The sequence below is a fragment of the Microcaecilia unicolor genome, chromosome 3 (genome assembly GCF_901765095.1).
Source record: "Microcaecilia unicolor chromosome 3, aMicUni1.1, whole genome shotgun sequence".
NCBI classification, from domain to species: domain Eukaryota; kingdom Metazoa; phylum Chordata; class Amphibia; order Gymnophiona; family Siphonopidae; genus Microcaecilia; species Microcaecilia unicolor.
Window position 1 is genome coordinate 200,854,605 of NC_044033.1, and position 18,221 is coordinate 200,872,825.

Sequence of the window (18,221 nt, forward strand, 5' to 3'; positions counted from 1 at the left end):
AGTGCATATGTCAAGTTTCAGCAATTAGACGTCACAGCTGAACATCTGCTTTCATTAACTAAAACCTTCAGTGACAACAATGCATTGTGGACCAGTCAGACGTATTAGCCATATATCTTTCTTTGAATTTGGTGCTTCATTAGTTCATTTTAAAGCATTTTAGCTATATTTAAGGATTAGAGGGGCAGGGTAGGGATGCTCCATTGCAATCAGAAGAGGAAATCTTTTTTTTTTTTCTTTCATTCTGATGAGATATTGGTAGGTGGGGGGAGGGGGAAGCAAGAGGGTAGGTAACACACAAAAGGAAACAATGGATGACATTTTGTGTTCAACGTGGCTACAATGAGTGCCTTGGATTATTCAGTGAGCTGTTTGTCTTGTTAGAGGAGCCACACGAGATAAGAGTTATCTTCTAAGTGTATCATCAATAAAAATTGTTAAATCATAACACGAGAGGGAGGGACGGGATATGGGATTGGGGGGGGGGGGCACTGTTCAAATATATTTGATGATGTACCATTATCTTGTTTACACTCAGATGGTTTTGTTTACAAATTCTCTTTGTTTTGTATATTGAAGGTGGTGATTGTTCATTTTGCTGAATCATCAATAAAAATTGTTGAAACATAAAGCATTTTAGCTATAAAAAATTTTAAACTTTGTCATTAAAGACATGAGTCGTATTTTGCTTGCCTGCGGCCAGGGGTATTTGGTCTACTGAAAAAATAATATTAGAATCAAACTATACTTTCTACGGATTCAGCACATCAAGACTCTGAAAAATTTCATTTCAATTCATCTTCATCACGCAGCTCTGCAAAATGGCAGCGGCATAATCCTTGGCAAGAAGCAATGGAGGTGGGATTTGCAAACCAGCCATGGGGGTCAGAATTCTCCCTTCCCTCTATGGCAGTGGTTCCCAAACCTGGTCCTTGGAGACACCAGTCAGGTTTTCAGCATATCCATAATGAATGTTCGTGAGATAGATTTGAATACAATAGATGCAGTGCATGTAACTCTCTCTCATAAATATTCATTGTGGGTACTACTACTACTAATAGCATTTGTATAGCGCTACCAGACGCATGCAGCGCTGAACATTTGACATAAAGAGAGAGTCCCTGCTCAAAGAGCTTACAATCTAGCCTGAAAATCTGACTGGCTGGGGTGCCTCCACAACTAAGTTTGGGAACATTGCTCTATGGTATGTTTTCGTTGAAAAGTAAGTTTCATGGTGGCTGCATAATCCTTGGGAAGAAGGAACTGAGACAGGATTTGCAAACAGCCAATCCAGCCATGGTTCCTATAGAGGTCAGAATTCCCCCTTCCCTCTACGGTATGTTTTTTATTGAAAAGTAAGTTTCAGGGTTTTAGATTGTTATTACAAAAATAAATACAGACTGATGTTTTCCTGAAAGTACAGGCCTGATCTACCAGAGGACTTTTTCCTGTTGTTGAGACTAATATTCCACCAGTGTCGTTATGCTCATATTAGCCCTCTCCTCAAGTCACTTCACTGGCTTCCTATCTGTTTCTGCATACAGTTCAAACTCCTCTTATTGACCTATAAGTGCATTCACTCTGCAGCTCCTCAGTACCTCTCCACTCTCATCTCTCCCTACATTCCTCCCCGGGAACGCCGTTCACTGGGTAAATCTCTCTTATCTGCACCCTTCTCCACCGCTAACTCCAGACTCTTCCTTTTATCTTGCTGCACCATATGCCTGGAATAGACTTCCTGAGCCGGTAGGTCAAGATCCATCTTTGGCCATCTTCAAATCTAGGCTAAAAGCCTACCTTTTTGATGCTGCTTTTAACTCTTAACCCCTATTCATCTGTACAATACCCTTATATGTTTTATCTTTAAGCTTAAATTGTGAAAACCCCGGCTGATTATTAGGTGTCAGAAAACTGAATCAAAAATCGGACTGTAAAGGTAGCCATTTGGGATTTCAGTTCCCAGCATGCACTACAGCTACACCGTGCTCAAGCCAGGGTTGGTCTGTTTGAATATAACAGAAAAAGGAGATAAAATTAATAACAGTACTTTAAGACACTAATTGTAATTATAGGTGCACAGAACCTGTGCTTCAGTTTCAGCTGCGGGCTGATTGTAAAGATTTCAAGCATTGCATCAGTCCAGTAACAGTCTTATAAGAGTCTAACAGATTATATGTAATTAAGCTCCATTTATCTGAGATTATTAAGACCACCAGGATCACTGGAGTCATTGGCGAGTGCTCTGATGGCCTACTTTATCCACTTCAGGCTGAAACTGATATTTTTATCCCAAGATGTGCTCAGGTTCAATGTGGCTTACGTAACAATTGAACGTTAGGTATTACAATAAAACATGTATTAACAATTCATGAAATATAATTGACAAATATAAATTGATCTACTATTGTATTAGGCTTTGTTGGAATATGTTTGTAAACAGAATCAACTATAATATGACATTAAACGTATTCAACTACTTAGGTATAATTCTGTTGAAGTTTTGTTCTTTTTACAATGGAAGATAATTACAAGTTATGATGAGTTTGGTCAAAAATACATTTGATAGTTGCAAGTTAATTCCTTTTCCTCTTTAAAGGTTCAGCTGAATAAATGCGTTTTCAGTTGACTACGGAATGACTTGTATTCAACCGTGTTTCTGAGCTGTTTGGGTAAAGGAGTTCCAAATTTTGGTACTTTGGTAGGGAAAGTTGGCAGTATGAATGTTCTTATAGTTTAATCTCTTACAAATGAAACTTTAGGTAGTCTCTGGAGGTTTTAGAAGCTTTTTGAGAGGGTAAGTCAATAAGGTCATTCATATAGGTATTCGAATATGCTTAATTTGAATGATATTCTTTTATTGGGAGCCAGTGAAAGCTGAAAAGACGAGGTGTGTAGGTTTTGTTTATCGTGGCAATCTGCAAAATAGCCGGACAGCTGTTTTTTCAAGTTGGTAATTTCTAATTCCAGCATATATGGAATTGCAGTAGTCAAATTTAGTTAGGACTAACGATTGTGTAAGGTGCGAAAGACAGGTTTGGTAAGTCTTTTTAATTTCCAAAGCGTATTGATGATATATAAGACTCAATGGACTGGTGCAGTGACTGTAAAGATTTAATCAGCCCGCAGCTGAAATGGAAGCACAGGTTCTGAGCACCTATAATTAGAGTTAGTGTCTTAAAGTACTGTTCTTATTCATTTTATTTCCTTTTCATGTGTTATCAAGGTGATATATTTATATTATTGTTTATCCCTATTTTTTTTTTATTGTGTTTGAATACAAGGCATGGCTGGCCCAATGCCGAAAACCAATGGCACCAGGGCTGCATTCTGTACTGTTCCATGATACCCCCTCTCCTGCCACCCGCCTGGATTATCCTGGCCAGGCCGTGAGTTACCATTCCTCTCCATGAATTTTATAGGGGGTGTTTTTCTCCCCGCCTTCCATGAGCTGATGCTGTGACTGGCATCTCCGACTCAGTGGCATGAGATACCGTAGTCCACAGCATGTCCTCTGTAGGCAAGTAATGGCTGCCCCTCTGTCATGCTCATTTCCCCCACCCCTCTCCATCATAGCTGAACTAGGTTCAAAGCCAGTTGTGGCCTTCTCCCTCCTCACTGTTGGGTGGAACGGATAGACAAAGAGTTAATTTGTCTAAAATTAATCGGAACAGATACATAAGTACATAAGTATTGCCATACTGGGAAAGACCAAAGGTCCATCAAGCCCAGCATCCTGTTTCCAACAGTGGCCAATTCAGGCCACAAATACCTGGCAAGATCCCCCAAAAAGTACAAAACATTTTACGCTGCTTCTCCCAGAAATAGTGGATTTTCCCCAAGTCCATTTCCCCAAGATATATACAGACAAAGACAAATAAATAAGTCCTTATATAGCCCCGGAGAAGTTAACGTCCCCTTCTCTGCAAGTCCTTCAGAGCTGCTGCAGCTGGTTAAGTGGCTGGTTGTGGGGGGTGAAAAGCTGCAGAAAGTTTCCAGCACCGGCAGCGGTAAAACCTCAGTTGTTCCTCTGTCCAGCAAGTCTGGTGAGCGGCAAGAATGGGGAAAGGCATCTGCCAACCTCCAGGTAGATGTTAGAGAAGGAAGAGGTCCGCTCAGGATGTTATGGGCTGGCTCTTCACCTGGGGTGGGCAGACGCATAGCTGCTTTGCAAATGAAAAGGCAACAGGAAGCCGTGGAAAGAAGCCACAGCTAGAAGCTCATGGAGCCGTGTCCCTTGACCTGTCAAGTCGGGCCTCGCATACGTCTGCCTGGCGGCTCCTGGAAGCGATAGCTTGTCGGCCAGTTCCCCACAGCGGAGGAGGAGGATGCGAAGGTTGTGAAAGAAGGCAGAGCGCTTTGATTGAGGCCGGAGCGCTGTCGTTCTCAGCACAGCTTCGAGGATTTCCGGTGACTCCTTTTCACAATCCTGACTCCTTAGAAGACTGGTTTCCCTGTAAGAAGAGAAAAAGTTGGTGAAGCAAGTGGGCAGAGGTAACCCGACGCCAGATCAGTATCCTGGGTCTCACTGGCATCAGGACTGAGGGCCATTTCCCCCCATTTTCCCCCCTTTCTCCCCCCCCCCTACATACCCGAGACTGCGAGGCAGAGGAGAAAGGGGCGGCAGAGCTGGTGAAAGGGGAATATTTGTCGGGTTCCTTCAATCTGAAAACGGCACAGAACCACCGGTGGTACTGCTCCCTTACCTGCAAACAAAGACAGAAATGAGATGGAATCCACATTGATCACGAAAGGAGCTGTTTTATGAATGCATACCGATGCTGCACATTGAGAGCATTCACTATAATGGGACTTGGGTGCTGAGATTTCATTGGAGAGTATCGGGGTAACCTGGAATGGGCTCACCTTACATTTAGGGACTTTGCAACTTCCGTGGGCCTGCATGGAAATGCGTGCAGGTGTTCAGCTCCCGCTTAAGCATGTAACGTTACCCACAAAAAGTGACAATATTCAGTATACTTAAACATAATCAAATGACGTATGAATATGAGCACCATGTTACAAAATTGTTCTTAAGTACATAGGTATGCATTGCCTTGCTGGGACAGAGCGAAGGCCATCAAGCCCAGTATCTTGTTTCCAACAGTGGCCAATCCAAGTCACAAGTACCTGGCAAGATCCCAGAACAGTAAAACAGATTTTATGCTGCTTATTCTAAAAATAAGTAGTGTGTTTTCTGAAGTTCATCTTAATAATGGCTTATGGACTTTTCTTTTAGGAAATTATCCAACCTTTTTTAAACCCTGCTAAGCTAACTACTTTTACCACATTCTCTGGCAACGAATTCAATTGTATGTTGAGTGAAGAAATATTTTCTCCAGTGTTTTTTAAATTTACTAGCTAGCTTCATTGTGTGTCCCCTAGTCCTTGTATTTTTGGAAACAGTTGACAGCTCTTAGAATACATAGGATCCAGCTTGAAGATTGGAAGTGTTTTCAGCACTGGGTAAGATACTGGGTCAGTTTGTTGCTGGAGGGTGTGGTAAAAGCAGCTAGCATTTACAGAAGGTTTGGACAGATTCCTGGAAGAAAATGCCAGAACTGTTATTAATGTAGTCCTGTTGAACGCCACTACGTCTCCTTAGGATGGGTAGCATGGAATGTTGCTACTTTGTGGGATCTTGTCAGGTACTTGTGATCTAGATTGGCTGCTGTTGGAAACAAGATACTGGGTCAGATAGATCTTTGGTCTGACCCAATATGACACTTCTTACTTAATCTGTTCTAATGAGGTTGCATACCATAACTGTTTTTGCATATTACAACTCTACCAGCTATGGACTCATTTTCTCCTGGGCTATTTGGGGGAGGGGGGTGTTCATAGCTCATGCAGTCCCTGCCTCTCTCAGCAGGAGGTGCTGTAGAGAATGGCACAGGAGCTGTGGATGTGAGGATAGCTCACAAATTCCTTCAGTCCCTGCCTCTCCCAGCAGGAGGTGCTCCAGGAAATGGTACAGGAACTGTTGGATAAGTCTCCTGTAAGAGGCTGTCTGGTGCCAGTCCAGAGGAGATTGTCACCTGTTTCTTCAGCAGGCAGTGTAGCAGGAAGATGAAGAGACCCTGGAAGCAGTTAAGGATGGTGAAGATGTATGACATCACTAGGGTGTGCCTGGAGAACTGGAAGATACCGAAAATCCAAGTCAAGCCCAGGATGCAGAGCTGGGCAATGGCTGTGATAGTGAAGGTCCTGCAGGTGGGGAGGGAAGAAAATAAAATAAAAGTTACTCCACGATCTGGCTCAGCACAATCTCATGGAAGAACTCAGCACTACAGAAAAAAACTTTACCTGTAATTAAACAATGAATTAATGGAAATCCAATTGAGAAAATATACATAGATCATGAATATTGATTTTTTTTTTTTTTTTTTTTTGGGGGGGGGGGGTGTTGACAGATTGTTTATTCCCTTAGAGCATTATCCAGTCCTGACATGGCTGGTTTAACAATTTAGTCCCACAAGCTAGATGCTAACCAGGGTGGGGATGAGAGGGAGGTTGGTTACTGGGTCATGGATTTGATATACTGTCTTTCTGGGGTACAACCAAAGCAGTTTACATAGATGCAAGATACTTTCTCTGTCCCTAGTGGGCTCACAATCTAAGCTTTTACCTGGGGCAACGGAGGGTTAAGTGACTTACCAGAGTCACAAGGAGCTACAATGGGAATCTAACCAGTTTGCCCAGTTCTCAGTCCATTCTCACCCCTTTCTGTACCCCCCACATACCCAAGACTGCGAGGCAGAGGAGAATGGGGGCGGCAGAGCTGGTGAAAGGGGAATATTTTGTTGGGTTCCTTAAGCTACTCCTCCACTTGGTTTAACTTGGGGAAGAGTGTTTCAGTTCAGCTAAGTCTGGCTCAACTTCATCAGCCTGGTACATTCCTGGGGATGCATTAAGAATAGCTCCCATGAAATTGGTATGTGGAGTGCAGGACAAGCCTCATGGTTTGAGGAACAGGCTAAGACTCAGAGCAACCATGTTCAAATCTCTCTGTGACCCTGGGCAACTTATTTAACCCTCCATTAACCAAGGTGTAAATGTATTTATTTATGAGGTTTTCTATACCATCTTAGTGGAAAAATATATTCAAAATGGTTTAAAATTAATCTCCCCCTCTAAAAAAATATAGAAATAAATAAATACATGAAGGGATAGATATTTAAACCAATTTACCTGGGCAGGAGATGCCCCTTCCTGGTTAAATCCCGGTCACTGGGTTATACCTAGATTTTCAGTGGTATGTAACTGGATAGTAATGCTGTTCTAGGGGGTGGATTTGAGATTCACATAGTTAGCAGCAATATTAAATCCTTTAAGTGGGTCAGTGCTTGGGTAAAGTTATCTGGTGCTGCTGATAATCTAGATATTCAAAACTAGTTCCTGGATTATGCCTGGCATTGAATATCCAGAGCCAAATTTAGCCTGTGGCAGTGAGCGCCTTTAAATTTGCTGACTGAATTCGGAGGGGGAGGGTGTTGATAAGTGTTTAGGGGAAGGCACACCTGGTGCTGACAGGGATTCTCACCTGATTTTCTTAAGCTTCTCGATATCTGGGTTAATAGTGGAAAACTTCTGTGCCAGCTTCCAGACAGTGATGACAAAGATGGCGGCGTTGATCTGTGTGAGATAGAAAAGGCATTGGTGCAACTGATCTTACCTTGTACACAAGGATATGCTATGCCTTAGGACTGAGCGATCTGTTACCTTCACCGCCCCTAGAACTTGTCCAGCTTGATCCAATCCTGGGTTTACCCAGTGCATGCTGGGACTTGTAGTCTTGCTTTTCATAGGGCATGCAATGGGGAAATCAGAACTATGAGTCCCTGCATGCAATGGGGTGAACCTAGGACTGGATCAACCCTGTCCTGTGAATCTGGATCCAGTTGGTAGCCTTAGTTGGGATCAGCAGGGAGGCAGGGGTTTGTTGTTCTATTGCCCAGGGGCTGCTGCATTGTGTTACATCTGCCAGAAGACACTGCAGAGAGTGACACAGGATGGAATCTTTTCTAAGCAGAAGATGCTGGAGGCTATGATGGAATACTTGGTGTGGGAGAACTTGCAGTTCCAGCCTCTCTAGCAGAATGCTTTGTAGGGAATGGTGCAGCAAGGGAGTTAAGGCAGTGATGAGTCAAGATGGTGTCTCGAAGAGAAGGGCAGGAAATTGTGCTGCTCTCTTTAGCCAAATCTCCAGCGATGGAGAAGAGATGTGGAAAGACCTGGGCTCACCCTTCGGTTCAGGCTTCCACTCCCCGACTGTTGCAGACTAGGACTGACCTTTGAAAACAGCAGCTGGCGCTTTGGGTGGCTCTGCCAATATGGCGGAGTGCAATTTGGAAGGGGCTTCGCTTAGTCCCTTGCTACGGCTTCCACCCCCGTGAACTGGAAGTGTTCCTGCAGGAGGGGATGCGGTGCAGTGGGGAGTGAATGTCACAGTCTCGGCTGATGCCGCTGAAGGGATTTCTTCTGCTGTGGTGCCTTCTCACTGTGAGATGGTGGAAGATGGAGCCCAAGGGGGTGTTTTACCCTCCCTTGGGGTGCTTGGAACAACATCAGTGCCTTTTGGAGAGCCTCTGGAGATGGTTATTTCATCAGCAATCAATACGGGAAGCTCTTCAGGGCCTAAATAGATCCCATCAGGTACTCTGTACTCAGTTTTTAAAGCATAATGAAAAGTTACCTCAAGAGCTGTATATTTATCTATCTCTACTGGTCAGAAGCCTGGGGAAGTAAATAATCCACCTGGAACTCAGCAAGCTGATTTGAACTTGACAGAATTCCTTGAATCGTGGTTGGCACTAGTAGCGTAGCCAGACATCCGGTTTAGGGCAGGCCCAAGATCAAAGTGGGTGGGCCAAAAATGTCATGTCCGCTGCTGCCCCACTCCCGCCCAAAGCAAAACCAAAATGTAACTTCCACCTCCCCTCCCAGCACCCTACCCAAAGTACACGAAATACCTGCGCAGGCGGGGATCCTCCAAGCCCTGCCAGCCAAAGACCTCCTTCCCGCCAAACGAGCTTCTTGGGCGGCCACCATCACTGTCCTGAACCGCTGCTGCAAGACACTGGCCACAGCCTGTGCTCAATTTCGCACATGTATGAAAACTGAGCATGCGCACAGTGGAGAGGCCTGCGACTGGCTGCAGCAGCTCGAGGACAGTGCTGGTGACCCCCCAAGAATTACACTCGTTTGGCAGGAAAGAGGTCTTTGGCTGGTGGGGCTTGGGGATCCCCACTAGTCACACTAAGGGAGATGTTTGGGTGGGCCCTGGCCCACCCATGGCTTTAGTTACTAGAAGGTCTACTTTGGTGGTTGCCTTTCTGTTGGAGCCTGACTGCAATTTGGTTCTAAAACAATACTTCAGACATGTGAATGAGCTGTTTTGTTGGCTCTCTTATTCATATATTTCCTGATTTGGTCTCCTGTCACCCAAGAAAGAAGAAAGAGCCTTTTGGCTTTCAAGTGGAGGTTCCTGGCTCTGCCAGGGACATTTCTATTCAATTTTCCTTGCCATTGTTATGTTAATGTTGGTGTTAATACTTATTTTTTGTTTTTGGAGACAAAGTAGCTCATTGAGGACCCCTTTTACAAAGGCCTGCTAACAATAAGCATACACTGAAAACGCTAGCGCACCTCTGTAAAAGACCCCCTGAGTTTTTGAATTCAAGGGAAAAATTAATGGTCCCTGAATAACTGACCTTATTGATTATATTCTTAACCAGTTGCTCATGTTCGCTGTGTACTTTTCCACTGTATACTTTGGGATTCATTGCTTATTTCTTTATCTTCATTCCCAAAATTGTTTTGCATTTCTTGTAATGCATTATTTTCTTCCTTTTTTTTAAATCATTTTTTCCTGTCATTCTTGGTATTGGTGGATGTAATATTTTAAAGTATTATAAAAAACAAAATTAAAAAAAAATCTATATAAGCAGTAAACACATTTACCAGTACAATCAGGCAGACAGGGGCTAGAAAACTCCAGTTGAATCCACCTTCCAGGGACAACCAGCAGCTGTAGGGAGGAGAGGAAAGGGGTTAGTGTCACGGCAGAGCTCAGACCCGGCCAGCCGGCACTCTGAAGAGAACATTTTTCTGGTGCTGCTCTTTTGAACAGGTGGCATCTTTCACCGTCCCAAACTCCTAGATGTGTAGAGCACTGGTTCCCTCATATGACCAGTTTATATAAACTCTTGTGTACACTAGTCTAGGTTTAATCTTTGCCCTGTCATTTTCCTGCGATTAGATGAGAAATGTTTTCATTACAATAACAAACAAGTGGGGAAAGCATGCAGAGCGTGGCTCATGGAATTCTTTCCAACACCTCTATGTGTGTATATGTATTCCCACATCTGTGTTTGTATCTGTGCTGCCTGTCTGTTTTTTGTCTGTGTTATGTACGTGGTGTGTGTGTGTGTTTGTGTATGTGTGTGGGCAGGTGTGTCTTTACATGCTTGTGGTATGTTTGCGTGTGCAATCTACAGGAAGAACATGAGTTAATTTAGGGAAGGGGAAAGGGAACAGAGACAAACCGATGGGAGACAGCAGACAGCACACACGCATATGCGTAGACACCTCATGGGACAGACAGATGCCATCTTGCCGACTCACTAGTTGTTGGTGCCGTATCCCTTGCTGTTGACAGCTGCTGAAATTGTCACAATCAGAGCAGGGATCCCGTAGCCTGCCAGGAACATGTATCTCTTCTTCAGGGTGTGCGTCTTGAAGACCTGAACCACCATCCGGTACAGCTCCACCCCCTCCAGGCACATCCAGCAGAAGGAGGCTAGGAAGAAGAAGTGTAGGAAGCCGGCCACCACACTACACGCTGTCTAGAAGAGAGAAGGACACCCCAGCCAGTGTCTCAGTAACTGCGACTTTTAGGCACAGCAGATCACACTTACACCTTCTGCTGACTGTCATCAAGCACCGCCTCTCTCCTTCCCATCTGGTCCTTATCATGCATCCATCATGCAAGTCTTCTCTCCTTTCCATCTTGCTTTCATCAGGAAGCTACCATGCACAGTCTTACTCCTGACCTGGCTCTCATCAGGAGATTATCATGCACCTCCCCCACTTTACTCCTTCCCATCCACCTCTCATCTGTGCTTTGTGCTCTGGAAATGGCATCCCTTCCTTCTTCCCTCTTGGCTTAAAGTGTCTCCATTTTTCTACTGCTCCTTCCTCACCCCCATAAAATAGAGCAAGATATCCCAGATTCTTGATAACTGTGTTTGCCAATAATTCTTCTATCTCCCCTCCCACCCATACCTGTAAGTATAAACTTTCATAATCACTGAGAAACCAGTGATGAAGGTCCTAAGAAAAAGCCAATTTGAAGGAGGCTTTTGAACCATGTTACAGCAATGAGGCGCGTGTCCTAACTCAGGGGTGGGCAACTTTGGTCCTCAAGGACCTTATATAACCCAGGCAAGATTTCCACGATGAATATGCATGAGAGCTATTAGCATAGAATGGAAGCACTATATGCAAATCAGTCTCATGCATATTATGTAAATCTTGAAAACCTGACTGAGTTGTGGCCTTCGAGGACAGTTGTTACCCACCCTGTCATAACTCCTGTCCTCACTGTCCCTACCCTTCCAATGATACCAGTTGCTGGAAGGTTCTGGTGCTGGTTAGAAACTCTTTTGCCATCCTTACCTGGTTGTTGGTCCTGGAAATGCCGGTGAGGAAGATGGTGTATGCCAGAAAAAGTGAGATGCAGAGGTGCAGGTGGATGGTATTGCGGGTGCCCTGAAGGATACGGCAGAACATGAAGGTGATAATGGAGAATAGGAGGCAGAGCAATGATATCACCAGGCCCACTTGGGTGATGACAGTCAGACGCCAGTCCTAGAGGGAAAAGGAGGCAGAGAATCAGAATTTTACGGCATCACCCATGAGCTGCTTCGGTGCTTTTTGACCCGGGTATGGAAAAAAGTCGGGAAGAGATTTCGTGTTTTGACTATTTGATTTATTTATGCTTTTTTCATTCTTTATTTTGTTTAACAAAAAGTCCATGTTTATATGAAATTTTTGTTCCAAGATAAAACATTGCATGGCAGATATAAACAAATTCACTTTGGAATATTTTTCTAACTCCTCTTACTCTCTTACTTATCTATACATGTTCCATCTTTGCTTATACCCTACGCTGTCTATTACATATTGTGTTGACATTGTAAGTAGTAAACTATGCCATACTTTGTATTGTTATTTGAATATTTTTTACTGCTGTAATTGCCTATTGCTCATGTTTGATTTATTCTTACTGTACACCGCCTTGAGTGAATTCTTTCAAAAAAGGCGGTAAATAAATCCTAATAAATACATAAAAATAAACAAAATGCAATAACATTTCCATTTATAATTTCACCACAATTAGCAAGACCCCATGCTGGGGGGGGGGGGGGGGGGGGGGCTCCTTACACTGCCTTCCTAAGTAAAAAAAAAATGTAACAAACAGAAGCTATGTAAACTCTATCAGCTTCTATTCTCCTTATTATCCACCCACCATCCCCTCGCCCTGCAATGATTACATGTGTTTTATTAAATATTTGTTAGCATTGCTTTTTATTTATCATTTATTGTGTATTTATTTGACTATACTTTCGCTTATTGCTTGGCAAATCAGAACGGTTTACATGTTAATACAACAAAATACACATAAATTAAAACTATTTAGAACTCCATTTAAAATAGGATAGCAGACAGACAAAACTTTCACACTAAAAGATTAAATCAATCAACTTAAACAACAAACACACAATAGCACCAACGCTCAAAAAACTGCTAAAGACCTGTGTAGTCGGCCAGTCAAACACTCAGTGTGTTTTAATGCTACCCGAAACCGAGAATAGGATTCCTCCAGTCTAATAGGCTGAGGCAACGAATTCCATAATGCTGGGGATAAAAAATAGAAAGCTGATGAGCGAGTGGATTCCCATCTTGCCTTAGAAAGCGGAGGCAAGACCAGTCTATTATCGGCAGGCGTGTAAGGGATGGTCAAGGCTGCAAGATAGGATGGGGTGGCAGTATGAAGTGCTTTACGGGCTCGTGTAAGGATTTTACATTTTATTCTAAATTCAATGGGAATCCAAGCGAGGGATGGCCCTATCGTATCTAGATGCCCGACAGATGACACAGGCCGCAGTGTTCTGAATAGTTTGTAAGCCTTTCAGATTGGATTTGGTTATACCAGCATAAATAATATTACAGTAGTCATACTGTGGAGTGACATAGGCATAAGATAAAGTAGATAATGCGTTTTGATCTAGCGAGTTTCTAACCGAACGTAACTGTCGTAGAAAATAGAATGATTTGGGATTGTAATTGTTGCTTTTGATATTTTTTTGTTAGATATTTGCTTAAATAGTGTTTATTTGTTGGTTTCTTTTTATTTAATTGTATTTATTGATTGTAATCTGCACAACATTCCTGTGATGAAAGGGTGGAATATAAATGATTAAACTAAATTTCAAGAGGTCACCTAAGAAACCGGAAAGGTCCTGAATGGGTCATACTTATGTCTTTACTGTGTTACAATTGCTATAATTCTCTCTTTGTCCACTTAATCTGGATTGTAAGTCACATTGAACTCAAGTTTTCTTGGGATAATGTGGGATATAAATGACAGAAAGAATGAATCATGGAAAAATGGAGCTAGAAGAATCCTAATTAGGCCATCTTAGAACCACAGAAAGTTGGGGTCAGAAGAGTTTTAAAGAGGTCATCTGAGAATCATGGAAAAATGAGATTGGAATGGACCTCAAATAATCATTTTAGAGTCATTGATAGAATAAAACAGGCAGGATCTCTTATACTTAAACTATCCCACTTAGATGTGCAACCCACTTGCTCTTAACTCAACTGCCAGTGATGAAGATTCTACCACCCTCATAGGTAACTTGTTTCAGGACTCAACTGCCATCATGATATGGTAATAGTAAGCTTGGACTTCCTCAGGTCATGCTTACCTTCCTCATCAAAATATTTTAATTCAGCCATGGCTTTCTACCCACCATCCTGATATCATTCGAAGCACTAGCAGTCAGACACTCTCCCTCCCTTCCTTCCCCCAAAACATTGACTTAGGAATCTCGGAAACATCCATGCTTTTCCCACATCCTCCTTGATGCAACTTAGCCTCCTTTATGGTGGTACCACAACAATTACATACTGTACACTCACCTCAATAGTATAATGAGCCATAAGCACGGCAAAGCTACTGAGGTGACTGCATGTACACATGGTCTCGGTGGCAGTCCTCTGAAGCTTACAGCAGCCATCCTGGGACCAGCGGTTCTCACTGTAGTTCCAGAATGCACAAATGATTTCTTTTTTCTCAACATCCTGAAAACAGAATAAGAAAAGTATACCTCTGAGTTTTTACAAGCAAGGTGATATTTTTTTAAAATTTCATGTCTGGCCCTCCACTCTGAAAGCAGTGGGGTATTCCAGAAGGCTTCCCAGCTACTTTCTGCAGTGGATGATGAGACCCTTTTAAGATCACTAGAGGGGGTAGACCTTCCCCTGCTAGTGGCACCCAGGCAGCTGTTTTCAGGCAGAGTTCAGAGAGAGTGGCTGGAGGGACTTGTTGAATTAAAGATGACCTGCATTAGAAATTCTGTGACTTCGCGCCTTCTGTTTCGCTGCACCCTACACCTGGAATAAACTTCCTGAGCCCCTACATCTTGCCCCATCCTTGGCCACCTTTAAATCTAGACTGAAAGCCCACCTCTTTAACATTGCTTTTGACTCGTAACCACTTGTAACCATTCGCCTCCACCTACCCTCCTCTCCTCCTTCCTGTACACATTAATTGATTTGATTTGCTTACTTTATTTTTTGTCTATTAGATTGTAAGCTCTTTGAGCAGGGACTGTCTTTCTTCTATGTTTGTGCAGCGCTGCGTACGCCTTGTAGCGCTATAGAAATGCTAAATAGTAGTAGTAGTAGTCTCCATGTTCTCACCGGAACTCCAAGCTAGCAAGGGATGTGCATTGCACCCAGTCATTAGGGAAGCTTAATACCCATGGGAGGTTCAGTGGAACATTGTATTCAGGAAAAAAGTGGGTACCTTCCCTTTCCTAAACTGTAACTGGAGCAACATACACCCCCCTCTCAATTTCTCCCACCTTCTGAAACTCACCTGGTGAGAGAAAGTGAAGTTGACAGGAGAACGTAAATTCTTAGTGTCTTCTGAGCTGACAAAGGCAGTCACCACGTTGGAGATAACCCTCATCTCTGCTTCTTCCCGGGAATCTGCTAACCCATTCCAGTCTTTCAGGCTCGCATTGGAAAGGACGGTCTTCATGTCTTTCAGGGTGAGGAGACCCATCACAGCGACCCCTGCAAAGGAAACAGAGAGCTTCAGAAATCCTACTACCCGAGGCTGAATCCTGCCCTCTCCATGGACAATGCAAATCATGCTAGAATCCAGTATAATTATGCATGTCGGAGGATTCTGTGCTGCTGGAGGTACCATATCTCATAATTCAAACACTCCATCTCATGAGAACACAAGATAAGCCATGCTGTCTGACCAAGATACATTGAGCGAAGCAACCAGTCTGGGGATTCACTAGCTCTGCAGTCTCTTTCTCCTAACTCTTTCATAAGAATATAAGCACCGCCGTACTGGGAAAAGACCAAGGGTCCATCAAGCCCAGCATCCTGTCTCCGACAGCGGCCAATCCAGGCTTCAATAACCTCCCTAATTTCAAGTATTTTGTTTTTCTTTTACTTTTAAATTTAGAATTCTTTTATGTCGGTAATTGTATTACTGAATTTTTACATTGCTTTGAGGGGCATAATCGAATGTCGCCGGCGAAATAGGCCGCCGGCGATCTATTTTGGCGGCGGCGCAACAGCTGGACGGAACCGTATTTTTGAAAAAGATGGCCGGCCATCTTTTTTTTTCCGATAATACGGTTTAGCCCGGCCAAATGCCAAAGTTCGCCGGGTTTGAGATCGCCGGTTTTGTTTTTCAGCGATAATGGAAAAAAATGCTGGCCATCTCAAACCTGGCGAAATCCAAGGCATTTGGTCATGGGAGGAGCCAGCATTTGTAGTGCACTGGTCCCCCTGACATGCCTGACATGCCAGGACACCAACCGGGCACCCTAGGGGGCACTTCTAAAAATGTTTATAAAATACACAAATACCTCCCAAGTGCATAGCTCCCTTACCTTGGGTGCTGAGCCCCCCAAATCCCCCCCAAACACTTAGCACCACAAGTGTAACAGGTGTGGGGGGTGGGGGGGTGGACCTGGGTCTGCCTGCCTGAAGTGCACTGCATCCATTAAAAACTGCTCCAGGGACTTACATACTGCTGTCAGGGAGCTGGGTATGACATTTGAGGCTGGCAAAAAAGTGTTTTATTTTTATTTTTTTAATGTGGGAGGGGGTTGGTGACCACTGGGGGAGTATGGGGAGGTCATCCCCCATTCCCTCCGGTGGTCATCTGGTCAATTGGGGCACCTTTTTGAGGCTTGGTCGTGAAAATTAAAGGACCACGTAAACCCAGCAAAATACTGCTTAACGCCGCTTTTTTTCCCCATTATCTGCAAAAGCTGGCCATCTGGTAACCACGCCCATGCCAGCCCATGTCCCGCCTTCGCTTCACTGCCGACACGCCCCTTTGAACTTTCACCGGCGCAGCGACGGGAAAGTGGCGATGGTGTCAAAAATGCCGCTTTCGATTATACCGATTTTGCCGCTTTTGCGAGATCGCCGGCCATCTCCCGATTTATGTCGGAAGATCGCCGGCGATCACTTTCAAAAATAAGCCTGTTTGTTATCTTTCTGAGGAAAGGCAACTAATCACATTTTTCACAGTGCTGCTGGAAGCATTGTCCATACCCAGGGCAAATGCATCTCAGAGCATTGCAGCATGGTGTTATGGGGGTGTATGTGGGGGTCTTTCATACCCAGGATATACCTCATCTCCTAGCATCCCATGGTGTGTCTGTTAACATTGCTAACATATTTTCCATTTTAGCAAACATGAACATTACCGCTGTTTTCTGGTCCTGCAGCTGTTTCCCAGTCAAGGTCCATCCGTGTTTCATTCTGATTCAGGTTTATGGGACTTTGTAGGCTGTTGTTGCCTTTCCAGATGCCTGCAACCAAGGCAAGAAGTGTTACATTCTTCCCACAGTATTTTGGGAAATAACAACAGTGCAGGAGGCGCTGGGAGTGAGGGATTTCACAGGTCTGCAGTCCCAGCTTCTTCCAGCAGAAGGAGCTGAAGGGAATGATACAGGTGTGCTGGGTGTAGGGGAAGCTCAGACTGAGCTCCTGTAGTCTTAGCCTTGCTACAGGAGGTGCTGTGGGGAATGTTGCTGGATGTGGGGGAGCTCCTAGCTCCTACAGTTCCAGCCTCTTCCAGCAGGAGTCACTGTAGGGAATGGTGCCAGAGTGCCAGCTAAGGTGGTGGGGGCCCTTATGGTTGCCTCAGTCTCAGTTTCTCCCATTAAGACATGCTCTAGGGAGTGCAGCACAGTAGAGCAGATGCTGGATAAAATGTTATCTTGGACAAGGGTTGTATTGAGCTCCCCCTGTCCTGTTCAAGCTTGTGTTCCTCTGGACTCATGCAGTAGGAAACCCCCTTTCCTCTTGCCCTGGGTCACACCCACCCACCCACTCCTTACAATACTCCCGGAGAAGAGCAAGATGCTGGTTAAGAAACAACAAAACACCTGCCATATAATTCAGTCTGTGAAAAGCAAGAATTGAGGGGCAGAATGCCATCCTGCTCCTCTTACTTACTCATTCTCGAGACACTTTTTATATCCGTGGTCCCGTCCTCCAACAGCCACATGAAGTCTTTTGCTGTCTCCTCCATGAGCTGCAGAAACTCACTGGCTTGCTGGTGCTTCTGAAGCTGGTTGCTGTTCCATTTTGCTTGAGAGAATTGCTTATCCACATTGTTTAAAATATCCTGAGAAGCCAAGACATTGGGGGTTAAAATGGGGTTCAGAATAAGCAAGGTCCTGAGGCCCCCCCCCCCCACCAGCCTCTCATCCCTCTCCCTCTTTACACTGATTAGAACTGCAATTAGTTCAATTACTTAGCAAAAAAATTCATAGGCTCTTCATAATAATTAAGGAAGCTCCGGGACAGTGGCTCTTATGTCCCCAGCAGTGTCACCATGCATTTGTTTGTCACTCAATGCAGGGAAGTATGCAGATCCTCAGCAAATT

At 44.0% G+C, this 18,221-nt stretch overlaps 1 protein-coding gene across 7 annotated transcripts in view; it reads right to left on the reverse strand.

Annotated features, from left to right (window-relative positions):
* Positions 1-3,785: 3,785 nt before the first annotated feature.
* ADGRE5 (adhesion G protein-coupled receptor E5) overlaps positions 3,786-18,221 on the reverse strand; it is an 82,206-nt gene continuing 67,770 nt past the window's right edge. For all 7 annotated transcript variants that reach the window (XM_030197140.1, XM_030197138.1, XM_030197135.1 and 4 more), the window contains 11 exons: positions 17,788-17,959; positions 17,034-17,138; positions 15,167-15,366; positions 14,206-14,367; positions 11,677-11,868; positions 10,624-10,844; positions 9,961-10,027; positions 7,541-7,632; positions 6,036-6,204; positions 4,590-4,703; positions 3,786-4,451 (listed from right to left, as the gene is read on the reverse strand). In XM_030197140.1, coding sequence (XP_030053000.1) covers positions 4,419-4,451; positions 4,590-4,703; positions 6,036-6,204; positions 7,541-7,632; positions 9,961-10,027; positions 10,624-10,844; positions 11,677-11,868; positions 14,206-14,367; positions 15,167-15,366; positions 17,034-17,138; positions 17,788-17,959 — 1,527 coding nt within the window. In that variant the 3' untranslated portion in view covers positions 3,786-4,418. The remainder of the gene's footprint in view (positions 4,452-4,589; positions 4,704-6,035; positions 6,205-7,540; positions 7,633-9,960; positions 10,028-10,623; positions 10,845-11,676; positions 11,869-14,205; positions 14,368-15,166; positions 15,367-17,033; positions 17,139-17,787; positions 17,960-18,221) is intronic.